The sequence below is a fragment of the Dermacentor silvarum genome, chromosome 3 (genome assembly GCF_013339745.2).
Source record: "Dermacentor silvarum isolate Dsil-2018 chromosome 3, BIME_Dsil_1.4, whole genome shotgun sequence".
In the NCBI taxonomy this organism is placed as follows: Eukaryota; Metazoa; Arthropoda; class Arachnida; order Ixodida; family Ixodidae; genus Dermacentor; species Dermacentor silvarum.
Window position 1 is genome coordinate 231,162,159 of NC_051156.1, and position 14,061 is coordinate 231,176,219.

The 14,061-nt window shown below is 53.4% G+C and overlaps 1 protein-coding gene and 1 pseudogene across 1 annotated transcript; one reads left to right on the top strand and one right to left on the bottom strand.

The window, feature by feature from the left end:
- The first annotated feature begins 3,630 nt into the window (after positions 1 to 3,630).
- Positions 3,631 to 5,302, top strand: LOC125944443 (uncharacterized; annotated as a pseudogene).
- A 2,928-nt stretch (positions 5,303 to 8,230) lies between these two features.
- On the bottom strand, positions 8,231 to 11,590 carry LOC119445258 (uncharacterized). The gene is made up of 2 exons (XM_037709575.1): positions 9,916 to 11,590; positions 8,231 to 9,771 (listed from the first exon to the last, which is right to left on the bottom strand). Exons 1-2 carry the CDS (start codon positions 11,588 to 11,590, stop codon positions 8,231 to 8,233), a joined length of 3,216 nt encoding a protein of 1,071 aa, XP_037565503.1.
- Between the last annotated feature and the right edge of the window lie 2,471 nt (positions 11,591 to 14,061).

The window sequence follows — 14,061 nt, forward strand, 5'->3', positions numbered from 1 at the left end:
TGTACTGTCATTGCGATTAAATTCACATTGTGCAGTATTGTATTCTTATGCCCCTCCTGCTTGGGTTCGCTAAAGGGCCTGCAGTATTTGGTAAATAAATATAATAAAAATAAATAATAAAAACTCTTCGATTACTGTGGGAGAAAGTTCGCAGGTTAAAATTGTGCTTACTACGGCGCCTCTAGCGGGAGATATTCTGCTCACGGGGGCACCTTTTGACGTGATGTCATAGAGTTAGTATATATTAAATCTATGCGTGATGTACTATGCTTGTTGTATTATAAGCGGCCACACGGTCGATGTTTTCGCACTTTGTGGCCATTTGTTGAACTTGAGAGTGTGCGGGACACGGACACAAGAGAAGATAACCAGACCAGTCAACCCAAACGCGTTGTGTCGTATGTGTTGTCGCTGTAGTTCTAAGCTTCATTATATGTGGGTGACTTGAGTCAAGGCCCTAGCACCAACATCTGACGAACAGGTCTGCTTCCCGCGTTTCACACCCTCGAGGGTGCGTCGCCACAATGGTCGAAGTTCGTCACGTTAGGAATACTTTTAACGCGAGTCCGGAGTGCGGCATCCATCGCTTAACCGACGTGCGCGCTGCCGATGTACTCGCACGAGAGAGCGTGAAGTTTGTTCCACCCTCGGAAATGTGCGATTGTCGTACAGTTAAGTGCGAAAGAATGTGCTAGTGCTACGCATGTTAATCGGCGCGAGAATAGCCGCGCGTACCTATCTAGTATACGGTGGCGCAGCAAAGGACGAGACACCCTAACTCAACCGAAAGTTGAGGGCATTTAGTTTAGCGCGTCGTATACGCACCAAAATTGGAAGTAGTGGCGTCTATGAACATCCAAAATCGGATTTGAACTGTGCGCCACGGTGCCGTTAAGTAGGCGGAGCGTTATGAGCACCACCCCGCTCCGCCGTAACCTTCGCAATTCAATGCGTTGAAGATGGACCGGGAGCACCGCGAAAGGCATCAGAGGCGATCTTCGATTGTCAATAGCTCCGCTTCTGCTGAATGCATCGAAGTGCCTTTTGCTGCGAAGTATTTATGAAATAGTCTGATTTTATGTCAAATGCATTTCTCGACTTCGATAATAAATGGTTCAGGACCCCTTTAAACCATGCAGAATGATCCGATGTCTGAACGACGTAAACTACGCGGTGGTTCAGTATAGCGAGAGTTTCTCAGATTGCGAAAAGCTCCCACTTGGTCCAAGTGGGAGCGCTAACAAGTTCGTAATGCACATAAGCTTTCTGCACTTAGTGGTGGAAACCAAGTTTTCTTTCTACAGGAATTATTTCGAAATGAAACAAGAGCGGCAACTATGGCAAGCGCGATTATATAATTACGAAAACATTTCAAAAGACAAATGATTCGGTTAATATACACGCCTACGACGTCGAAGTCAGAAGGAGCCATTTTGAAAACGCTTGCATCTTTATTATTTTTTTATTTGTGCGGTTGGTACGCTCTCTCGTATTTTACTCAATCGAGGTTGAACGCTTGGAGCACCAACACTGCACGCAGAACGGCAGCCAGCGTGTTTGAGTCCATGCACAGAGGCATGCATTGTGAGGCCCCCGCCCTGCTTCATATCGCGGTCAGGCTAAGTAGCTTGGAGAAATACTGGCGTGCTTAGGGCATTTTCGCATGTGGCAGCCTTCGTTTAGTTCTACGATACGTGCGTGCATTTTGCCATTATGCGTTGGGAAGTCGCGGGGAAAGAGTCAAGTGCGAGGGTGAGGCGCCTGTGACGTGTCATGCCGGCGGTCACTTGCCTGTTTTCGACCTTGTCGCACATGCTTTTTTTCCTGACGCCAGCTGGTATTGCGACTGTTGGTACGCTGCTATGTGGCTGCTGAAGCAAACGTAGTTTCCTCTTTTTTATACATTCATTGAATTACACTGCGTTGCACATCTTTTCACAAACTTGAATGTCGGAGTGGGCACTGTCAAATATGCCGCATTCATCTGTTATGACCTGCTTAGCGTTGGTTGCCAGGAGCAACGCTGTCGGTTCTAAATGAGTGAGGAGCCGACGGGAAGTTGACACGCGGCGCCATCTCTTTCGGCGGGATGTAATCAATAGTTTCCCACACGGAATGTGTGGCGTTCGTGGGTACGTAGATCTCGGAGGTGACCTGCTGTCGATCTTGACCGCAGGCAATTCTCTTCAAGGCCTTCAATCTGACGAACTGCAAGTGTATAGGCCGGTTTCCGGCTGAAACGTCGACAATAAATCTGCTGTGTTTTCAACATGGATTCCTTCAAAATAAATTACGATTGTTCAGATCCCACTCACTGTCGGAATTGACGCTATGCGAAGCATTTTACAGGCAGCTGGTTATGCAGCCTTGCTTGAGGTTCCGCAAAGCGATACCAGGTTGAGCAATGTGTTTGTGTATATTCAGTATTTGTATGTGTGATGCGAGTGCGCGTGCGTGACGACAGCAGCAAGACGACGACGACGGTAACGATGAACGATTGCGCGACTTGTGCGAACAATCGAATTGATGCGAACGAGCGGCGTGGAGGTGCGAGCTTGATTAGAAAAACAGAAACTAAATGCCCAATAATTGTAGCACGTGGTATCACTTAGAGAACACAAACGGGTGACTTGACGGTGATACTTACTGTAGCACAACCTGACGACCGTGTGCTTTTATAGCCATTCGTACGAGCGCGGTATAGTGCAGCTGCTCGCCTTGGTGCAGATGACGTTGCCGTAGTGTAATTCGATGCATCGCTGTCGTACTCGGACACTATGTGCACCAGGAAAGAGCCCGCTTTGATGTTTGATTAAGCGGCCTGGTAACAATGAGAAGGGCGCTGGAAGTCTAGTACGCGCTATTGGAGAAACGAGGAGGTGGCGCGTTGCTGTCTGGCGCTCGGAAATCAATGCTCGTTGGAAGCTTGCTTTTCAATCGCTCTTTGAACGGATGCAGCCACCGCGCAGTGTTCTGCTGCCGAGAGGCCGGGATGTTCTTACGCGAGCCGCATGGCTCTAGCGCAGTTGGTACGCGAGAGCGTTGCGTCCCGAATCGGCAGTGCGCTTTCTTAGGTTGTTTCCCCCGAGGCATCCCCTTTCATCAGCGCCGCCCAGACGGCGACGGTGCCGCCACCTTCCGTGTAAACAGTGACCAGCGCGAAGGCCACTCTTCTTACCCTGACAAGATGGTCGTCACCAGGGGCGTACGTAGCCAATGGGAGGGGGGGGGGGGGGGGGGCTGATGGGGCTTCAGCCCCTCCCGAAATTTTTTCCTGCTGGCATGCAGCGCCGACCAAAACAACCACCGGCGCCGGGAATCATTCGGGATTTTGTCTACAATGCCTTTTTCACGCTAGAAAAGACATTTCGGCAAGAACATTGCGAACTCGGGCTAGATTTCGTGGCAACGCCTTTGCACCTGGAGTCACATAACGCAAGGAGCCCCAATGACAAAGCCATCCTCGCCCTTGATCTGAAAGGGGCTTTCGACAATGTTAAACACGGTAGCATCTTGGCCAACTTGAATTCCACCGATTGCGGCGCTAAGACCTACGCATATGTAAGAGATTTCCTCTCTAAGCGCCAGGCCCTTCTTCGGATCGAGGACGAGGAATATGGCCCTTACACGATGGGAACACGCGGTACCCCTCAGGGAGCGGTGTTATCACCGCTCCTGTTCAACATAGCTATGATGCGCCTCCCAAGCCAATTGGCCCGGGTGGAAAGCATTCAACACGCGGTATATGCGGATGATATTACAATCTGGACCACCGAGGGGAGCCTTGGGGAAATAGAGGACCGCCTTCAGCGGGCCGCTTCCATAGCCGAGGCGTATGCCATCGACTGTGGGCTCCAATGTGCTCCAGCTAAATCGGAGCTTCTGCATGTCAGAGCGAACCCAAAGAATAAGTCAGCAATACACATAACTCTGTCGGGAGGTCCTATCAGAGAGGTGAATGAGCTCCGGATTCTAGGTCTGTTCATTCACCACAGACTCCGACCGGACTCCACTATTGCGAAACTCAAGAGAGTAGGCGAACAGGTAGGGCGCATGATCCACCGTGTTTCCAACAAGCGGGGTGGTCTGCGAGGCAGCGACGCGCTTCGGCTAGCCCACGCCTTCGTGACTAGCCGGATCCTCTACGCCGTGCCATACCTTCGCACTACTAAGCAAGAAGACGAGCGAATAGATGCCATCATCCGCAAAGCAACTAAGCGAGCCCTGGATCTCCCGGTGACTACCTCTAACGCAAAACTCAAGGCGCCGGGGGTGCTCAACTCCTACCAGGAGTTGCGGGAGGCCCACCTCGTGAACCAATACACGCGGCTCATGCAGACAGCCCCCGGGCGCCGCCTGCTCAACCGCTTACACATTCAACACGCTTGCACTCCAAAGGAGGCGGAGCGTATTCTAGAACTGTGGCGCCATATGCTCTGGGGTCTCTCCGCTCCCTCGTAACATGGACACCGACACGCACGAAAGCAGACGACAAGCGCGGGCTCGGGCGCTTGAGACACAACACGGTTCCCGACCTGGTGTATACTATGTAGACGTAGCAGGGCCGTCGCCCGCGGGATGTTACACTGCCGCCGTCGTTCACCGGGAAAAGCACGTTGATGGGCTCTCCTTCCGAGCCCAAAATTCAGCGCGAGCTGAGGAAGTAGCGATAGCACTTGCTGCCGCGGACCCCAATTCGAGAATCATCATCACGGACTCCCGTAAAGCATGTGATCATTACTTGACAGGGGAGATCTCCCCCCTAGCCAGTCAAATTCTAAGACGGGCTGCCATTGACCCAACACCGAAACGTATTATTTGGGCTCCTGGCCACCAGGGCTTAAGAGGTAATGAGGCCGCTGACGCGGCTGCCCGAGCGCTTACCCACCGGGCTCCTCACCCTAGCTCTTCTAGCTCGGAGGCAAACCTACCGCTGCTGCGGTTCAGGGAAATTATAGGACATTATAGCGATAACCACCGCCTTTTCCCGACTCCTGCAAAGGGGCTGAGTAAGGCGGAATAGCGAACTTTAAGGCACCTGCAGACAGGTACTCTACTCTGTCCTGCAATCATCAAACATTTCGATCCCAACACGGATGGGCGGTGCCCGCACTGTGGGGAGACCTGTGATATCTTCCACATGGTGTGGGCATGTACTAAAAATCCCCACCTCCACCCTTCCCCTACCCCTTCCCGAGAGGCATGGGAGACTGCCCTCCTCAACTGCTCCTCGCTGGAATCCCAACGGGCTCTGGTGAAACGGGCGCAAGACGGGGCCTCGTCATGCGGTGTCCCGGACTAGGGACGCCGACCATGTAGCGGGGCACTCTGTGGCCCCCAAACTCTCTCTGTTAGAGAAATAAAAGTTTTTCACCACCACCATCCGAGCACAAACTTTCAAGGGCGTTTCGATGGCGAGCGGGCGCTTTGCGGCATCTCGCAACGCCCGCGGAATCTACGGAGCGCATGGATTTCAATTCCGAAACTTTAAGGGTATTGACCCTTTTCGCGGCGACCCCACTGGCGCTGCCATGTTTGATCACGTGGTGACGCGTCCATTGCTTGCCTCAACTGCCTCCGTTGCCGCCTTGTTTACAATGGAAGTGTATGACGCCGGCGGGGCTTCGAAAACCTCTGTTTTCGGAGATATCGTAGGCGGTGACTAGGTGGACGACACGAAGCTTTCATCAGAGCTTCAGAGAACATGCAAAAGCGATTTAGGAGCTGATTAAGCTATGTCCAAACGGCGCAAGCAGCGTATATGGTGCTTGTTCTAAAAGCGGGGCTAAATATGTATTCCAAGCTATCTAAGATTTCCGATTATGAATTCAGTCAGGATTAGTGTGTTTTGCTCTTTGTTCTTTATTCGGGAAATATTTTGAAGCAGTGCCTTGTCAGTTTCTGACTCAGTGAAGTTTCCCGGTGCGGCCACTATCTGATCATTTTCTGCCTAATCGCTCGCGGGTGTGCTCAGTTCCTATAGATTTGTTTTTGCTGCGTACAAGGCTTGAAACGTAGCTGTATTGTACGTAGTACACCTTGGGTACCTTGTAGCAAATATATATTACAGCTAGTAACTCGCTTACTCTTGTGGACCGTCGCGGAACATTCAGCTTCGACCATTCGTGCGCCATAGGTGTAGTCCGTCATTTATTGTGCGTATACAGTGCGCATATATTCAAGTGTGCGCCCATTCCCTTATTCTTGATACGTCAGCGATAGAGAGGGCGTAAGTTTTCCTGCCATTTGGGAAAGATGTGTATAGATAACGTGCGCGAAACTTACTATGACAGGAAGCGTCGCTACTCCCTTTGTCATTGTTTCACGAGTGGTACTGACTCTTGCCGACGTTCTGGGGATGAAGCCTTTTCTTTGAAGATTAGCGAGACAAGGCTGGCGGATGAGCAAATTTCTGTATCCTCGAGGAAAGCCGTACATCACGAAGTGCCAGTAACACGTTCGGAGAGTTGCAGCCGCGGTCCGCGAACTTGGCCACACAGATTCATTTTATTCCTTAACATGCCAGTCACTATTTTTGCAGCCAACTACTGCACACGCCTTCAATCCACATGATTCAATCTAGCATGATTGGAGCACAGTGCGTTAGTTTACGTCACTGACGCGGCGGAGCACTTTATACGGACCGAAATACCGGCTCAGCAGCTTTTCACAGAGGCCACGACGGCGAACGGGGGTCCACACCCAAACTTGGTCCCCGGGGTTGTAGGACACGTCCCTGTGGCGGATGTTGTAGCGTCGTGCGTCTGCCTGCTGCTGCTGCTTGCCGATATGCAGCCGCGCGAGCTGCCGAGCTTCCTCAGCACGCTCTGCAAATTCCTCGGCGTCAGTTGTCAATAGGTCAGCGTCTTGACACGGCAGCATAGTGTCCAGCATCGTCTGGACTTCGCGACCGTAGAGAAGGCGAAAGGGCGTGAAGCGCGTCGTCTCTTGCACGGCGGTGTTATACGCGACGGTCACGTAAGGCAAGATCCGATCCCATGTTTTGTGTTCAACGTCGATGTACATTGCGAGCATGTCTGTGACCGTCTTATTCAGTCGCTCGGTAAGTCCATTGGTCTGCGGATGGTACGCGGTCGTCTTGCGATGCCTGGTGTTGCTCAATTCAAAAACTTCGTCCATAAGCTGCGCTGTGAATGCTGTCCCTCTGTCTGTTATTACAGTGGAAGGAGCACCGTGACGCAAGAAGATGTGGCGCATGAAGAACTGCGCTACCTCTGAGGCCGTGGCTCGTGGGATCGCCTGCGTCTCAGCATAGCGTGTTAAATAATCAGTCGCGACGATCACCCATTTGTTGCCGTCGGCAGAGAGAGGAAACGGTCCGAGAATGTCCATGCCGACTTGGTCGAAAGGCGTGTGAGGTGCTTCAATTGGCTGAAGTAAGCCAGCCGGTTTAACGGATGGTGTCTTGCGGCGCTGGCATTCACGACAGCCTTTAACGTACTGTTTGACGCTTGCCGAAAGCCCGGGCCAATAGTACATTTCGCTTACTCTAGCGAGTGCTCGTGAAAAGCCTAAATGACCAGATGTCGGTTCGTCATGGCAAGCGAAGAGGATGTCGTCGCGCATGTCCCTTGGAACCACCAGTAGGTAAGCACGGCTGGTCGAACGAGCATTCTTCTTATAAAGCACGTTGTCTCGCAGACAGAAGGACGTCAGCGAGCGGGACAGATGGCGTGGTATGGTTGTGTCATGGCCCTCTAAATGATCGATGATCGGTCTAATCTCAGCGTCGTCACGCTGCCGTCTGCTCAAGTCCGACGAACTAATGGCGCCCAGGAAGCCGTCATCATCCTCTGTTTCCTGACTGGCAGGATCAATGGGTGCGCGGGACAGCGTGTCAGCGTCTTCATGCTTACGACCAGACTTATAAACGATGGTGATGTCAAATTCCTGTAGCCGCAAGCTCCACCGTGCCAGTCGTCCTGAAGGGTCGCGCATGCTTGCCAACCAACAGAGGGCATGGTGGTCCGTCACTACTTTGAAGGGACGACCATAGAGATAGGGGCGAAACTTTATGATCGCCCACACGACCGCGAGGCACTCTTTCTCCGTAGTCGAATAATTCGCGTCGGAACGGGACAGGGAGCGGCTGGCATACGCTATAACTCTTTCCACTCCATCTTGAAGCTGGACGAGCAGTAGTAGTAGTAGAAAACGTTTATTCACACAGAAAATAAATACGGAGGAAAATGTACATCGAGTGGAGTCTTCATTTCAAGACCCCAGTGGCCTTGGCTGCCGCTCTCGCCTGGATTACCAGTCCGCGCTGGGTTGCTAGGTCGGGGCTGGACAGAGTGGCCTCCCACTGCTCCTCCGGTTGTTGTGTTTGTATGTCTGGCGGTTTGGGGCCTGTACACCCCCACGTGACGTGGTAGGCGGTGGGTCGTTCGTTGCACCATGGGCATGCGTCTTTGTAGTGTTCTGAGAAGATAATGCTGTATTTGTGTAAGTTGGGGAAGGTGTTGGTTTGGAGCTGTCTCCAGTCCCGTGCTTCCTGTGCATTTAGCCCCTTGTGTGGTGGGGGGTAAAGCTGACGTTGTTTGCGCAAGTGTTGAAGTCGCGCGCCGTAAGCCGCAGGTACGGGGAGGGTAGTAGTGGGATCGAGGATTGTGGCCGCTCGGTTTGTGTGACCTCGAGCTAGCCTGTCCGCGGCCTCGTTACCCTCCAGCCCCGAGTGCCCCGGAGCCCACGTGATCTGATGTTTGAGCGATGAATTTCTAGCCAATGGATTAGTCGTGAACCTAGCTAATTTCTGAGGTATTCTGCCTGCAAGAAGGAGCCGACACGCCGCTTGGGAGTCGGTTATTACTTGAAGTTCTCGGTTGGTCGCGTCCCCGTACTGAACGGCCAGCACGATCGCCGCAGCTTCCGCTTCTGTGACGGTGCAGTGCGGGATGGAGATGCTGGAGACTTCTTCGTAAGAAGAGTCCACCACCACGGCTGCTGCTGTGTTCGATGCATCCTTATATAGGGCGGCGTCCACGTACACCGTCCTCGGGCTCCGTCCCACTGTGCGTTTGAGGTAGTCCACTCGGGCGTTTCTTCTGCCTTCGTTGTGGGATTGTGACATATTTTTTGGGAGCGGGGCCACGTGTACTCTGGCTCGGTACGATGTCGGAATGTTTGTGGTCGACTGGATGGCGTCAAGGTCCGCCGGGTAGCCGATGCGCTTTAGGATGTGTCGGCCTGTCGCTGTGGACAGGAGGCGTTCTCTCTGGGTCAGGAGGACCGCCTCCTGAATTTCCTCGAACGTGTTATTTAGTCCCAAAGCTTCCAAGCTGACGTTGGATGTGTACGGTGGGAGACCGAGGGCGTTCTTGTAGGCTACGCGTATCATCGCATTAACTTTGTTGAAGTCTGCTCGGAGCAGGGTGAGGTAAGGGAGCCCGTAGGAAAGGCGGCTGATGACCAGTGCCTGCACCAAACGGATCGTGTCCTCCTCCCGCATGCCTTTTCTGTTTCTGGCCACCCGGCGGATCATCTTAGAGATCTGCTGTGTTGTAGTCTTGAGCAGTTGGAGTGTGTGGTTGGCCTTTCCGTCGCTCTGCAGCCAGAGGCCCAGGATCCGGATGAGTGGTACCTCCCGGATTGGGACCCCATGTAGGAGGATGTTTAGGTTGCCTGGCGATTTGTAGTGATGTCCCTGTATGCGGATCACTTCGGATTTGTCGGGGGAGCAGTGGAGTCCACATCGAATGGCCTCTGTTTCGACGCAGATTGCTGCTGCTTGGAGTGTGTCTTCCTTCTCGGCTAGAGAGCCGGTGTTTGTCCAGATCGTAATGTCGTCCGCATACAGGGTGTATCCGATGTTCGGAACCTGCTGCAGAGCCCTTGCGACGCCGATCATGGCGACGTTGAATAGGAGCGGGGAGATGATCGATCCCTGTGGTGTGCCCTTGTTGGGCATGTCTTGAGGGTCCGATCTCGTGTCACCCATTCCTATTGTTGCCGTTCGGTTGGACAGAAAAGTCTTGACATATTGGAAGGTGCGCTCGCCACAGTTGAGATTGCTGAGCTCGGAGAGTATTGCCTCGTGAGACACGTTATCAAACGCGCTTTTTAGATCCAGCGCCATAATGAGGTGTTCGCCACCCCTCGGGATGTTAGAGAGTACTTCCTCCTTCAGGAGAAGGAAGGCGTCTTGTGTCGACAGGCCCGACCGGAAGCCAATCATGGATGGATGAAAAAGGTCGTTATCTTCTATGTAGTGTTGAAGGCGCGTCTGGACGACTCGCTCGTAGAGCTTGCCCAGGCACGATGTGAGAGATATAGGTCGTAGAGCTTCCACTGCCGGCTTCTTGCCCGGTTTCGGGATTACTATGATCTCCGAGTGTTTCCACTCGGAGGGAATTTCATTCTTCTCCCAGAGCGAGTCGTTCAGGTACTTGGTGAGGTCCCTGATCTGTGCCTTGCTCAGGTTGCGGATCATGGCGTTGTTAATTTTGTCCGCTCCAGCCGTAGTATTTCGGGTGCACGATCGTACTGCGGCGTACACCTCGGCTTCGGAGATGGGAGCGTCGAGTGCCGGATTTTCCTCACCCTGATAGGTCGCAGAGCAGGGTGGCGCGGTGCTGGTGCCGATGTATTTGTCCCTTAGAGCAAGAAGTAGGGCTACGTTGTCTCCCGGAAAGAGGTGAGCAATGCGCTTCAGGGTGCGTGTAGATTCAGATTTTGATTTAGAGGGGTCGATGAGGTTCCGCAGGATTGCCCACGTACGGGAGGTTCCCAGCGTTCCCCGCAGTGACTCACAAAACTGTTGCCAGTTTTGCTGTGCTAGGTTGGTGGCGTATGTCTGAGCGCCCTCTGTGAGCTGTGCAATCCGCAGGCGGAGGGATCTGTTTAGCCGTTGCCTTTTCCATCTTCCCACGAGCCGGTTGCGCTTTTCCCATAGCTTGAGAAGGTGGCGGTCTACCTCTGGGGCTTCCGGTGTGCGGTGTATTGTTTCTGTGGCTGTCTTGTATGCCTGTCTGATGTCCTCGCTCCAGACGTGTATCGACTGGATTGGACCTGACGGGACGGGTGCATTGCGGAATTTGGGCCAGTCAGTGATATGGGCGGCACCCAGATGTCTTCTAATTTTGCTAGATGATATGGACGTGCTGAGTATACAGTGGTCGCTGCCCAGGGTTTCTCCTAGGTTCGTCCACGTGGCCTCGGCGACGTTCTTGATCAGGGTGAGGTCGGGGCATGAGTCACGGGTGACACTGTTGCCTTCCCTGGTCGGATATAGAGGGTCGGTAAGGAGTTCCATTCGTAGGGATTCTATTGCTCGCGCGACTGTCACTCCTCTTGCTGAGTTTGACTGATACCCCCAGTCCCGGTGAGGCGAATTGAAGTCCCCGACTACAATAAGCTGGTTTGCTTGCGCCAGTCGACTGGCTTCGGAAAGGAGGTTGGTGAAATCGGCCTTCGCCGGCCTTGGTGGCTTGTACGTGTTAACCACGAACGTGCTCTTTCGGCCCCGTTTGTTGGGTACGATCTCTATGGTTAAGTGCTCAACCTCCGGTTCTGACAACGAGTGCTCGATAACAGTGATGTCTTTTGCGACGAGGATTGCAACCTTCGCCATGTGGGGTTGGTGGATCGTGTAGTAGCCGGCTAGCGTAGGGGTTCTGTCGGCCCCTATCTCTTGCAGGCAGATAATGTCAGGTCTTACGGGGGTGGTGCAGAGGTATTGCTTCAGGAGACCCTGTTTTCTTCTGAAACCTCTGCAGTTCCACTGCCATACTTCGATGTGTTCAGTAGTGTTTGGCTTATGGTTTGGGGCCATATTGGGTGACTAGGTGGGCTGGCGGGCTTGAATCGCTCCCGATGGAATTGGCACGGCTGCGATTACGGGAGGGGCCTTGTTCGCATGACGAGGCGCGTTTTCGGCGTTGAGTCTGGAGCGCCTGTATGGAGTTGGAGTGTTGGTTCTGTGTAGCAGTTACCTGCGTGAGGTTGGCAGCTATGTTCTCGATTTTTGCTTGAAGCGCGCTGAATAGTTGGGTGACATTTTCGATGAGAGAGCTGACTAGTGTCTTCTCCATGTCCTGTAGTGTTCGCTGTAGCGTTTGGTGTGTCACTACTTCATTGGGTTGCTGTGGGGGTGTGGCTGGTGGCGGCGCGGTGTTGTGTTTAATTACTTGTTCAAGTTTGGCCATAAGCGCTGTGAGCTTCGCGTCTTGTTCTGCTATCTTAGCATTTTGCGCTTTTATAATAGCTTGTAATTTAGGGATTCGGGGGTCTGTTTGAGGAGCAGGGGAGTCCTTGCCCTTGCCTTCCCAGCTCACCTGCTTCGTTGTGTCTTGGGCGGGTTGCTGCTGCTTCTTCTTCCTCGGCATCGGTGTGGGCGGTGTCCGAATTTGTGGTGGTTGTGCCTGTTGTTGCCGGGCTCGGGTTCCGGACCCAGACCGGCAGCGGGTACACGTCCTTTTTAGTCACGTTGTTGAGCTTGCGGTAGTCGACACAGAAGCGAAGCGTTCCGTCTTTCTTTTTGACAAGAACGACCGGAGACGACCACGGGCTGTTGGAAGGTTCGATGACGCCATCGTCAAGCATCTCTCGGACTTGCGTACGTATGGCTTCGCGTTCTTTTGCTAACACGCGGTAAGGCTGCTGGTGTATGGAGCGTGCGTCTTCGTACGTGATGATCCTGTGTTTAGTGATAGAAGTCTGGCGTACCTTGGAAGAATGTGCGAAACAGGTCCTGAATTCAAGCAAGAGCTTGCGCAGTGCTGTCTGGCTATCGGTGGACAGTTCAGAATTGATGTCGAGATGGAGACAGCAGACGTGTCTGCTGTTGTGGAGACACGTCTGCTGTAGTGGAGACAGCAGACGTGTCTGCTGTCTCCACTACTTCTGACGTGAAACAGTTAACGTTTGCTACTGCGTCTGCAAACGCTAACGAAATGCCGCGGAACAGGTGTCGGTGCTCGTAGCTAAAGTTGGTAACAAGCCATTGCGAATGACCAGCACGAATCTGTATAACACTTCGAGCCACACAAACACCTTGCTTCAGTAGGTGCTCCAAGTTACTTTCGGCCACCGCTTCGCCATCGCGTAAGCCACAGCATGTGACGTCGACGAGGACACTGGCTCGTGGAGGAAGCGTTACACTGTCTGCCGAAACACGAAGTACGTCGTCGCGCCGTGGGCCGTCTTGCACGTCGATTGCTCGTTCGGCAGAGAAAGTGATACGACGCTCTTGCAGATCGATAATCGCGCCGTACTCCTGCAGGAAGTCAACCCCAAGAATAACGTCGCGGGAGCATTCGCGTAAGACAAGGCAATTATACTCGCTACGAATGTAGGTCCTTGAATCTCCACTCTAGTCGTGCAGGCGCCCAGTGGAGTAACGACGTGGCCTCCAGCCGTCCGAATCTGCGAGTTATGCCAGGGCGTGATCACTTTCTTCAGCTGCGTTGCTATTTTCCCGCTTAGTATCGTGTAGTCTGCGCCGGTGTCCACTAAAGCACTAACGGCATAACCGTCAATAGTCACTGGTATATCGAGCGAAAGCCGGTCGTCCCGTTCAGCTGCAGGTGATGTCGGATCGGTAGGTTTCCGTAACTGCGTCCGTCGGAGGTCTTCAGCGCTTCGACCGTCAGCGACCTCGCCCCCAAAGATCGCCTCAGTTAGTTTTCCCGGCGGGGACTGGTCGATCGCTCGGGAGAATACCGCTGGGGCGGAGGTGAAAATCGTCTCGGAGACGGCGATCGCGACTGCCGCCTGGCAGGCAGTGGCAAGCGCTGCTGAGAGTTGTAGTCCTCAACGTCCCGGGGTAACTGGCCGTATCGGGGCGGCGGCGAGTATGCGGAAAAGCCGCGAATCCCAAGGCGCCGGTATGGGCACTGGCGGTACAGGTGGTCAGCTTCACCGCAGTGGAAGCACAGAGGCCGATGATCGGGTGTGCGCCAAACATCCGACTTCCGAGGGGGCGGGCGTCTGTCGTCGACGTAGTGAACCGCTTGCTCCGAATGGTGGGCAAATGGAGCGCCATGAACAACGGGCGGCGTCTTGTACCCAGCGTCGCAGTATGGTATCGGCTGCGCTTACTGA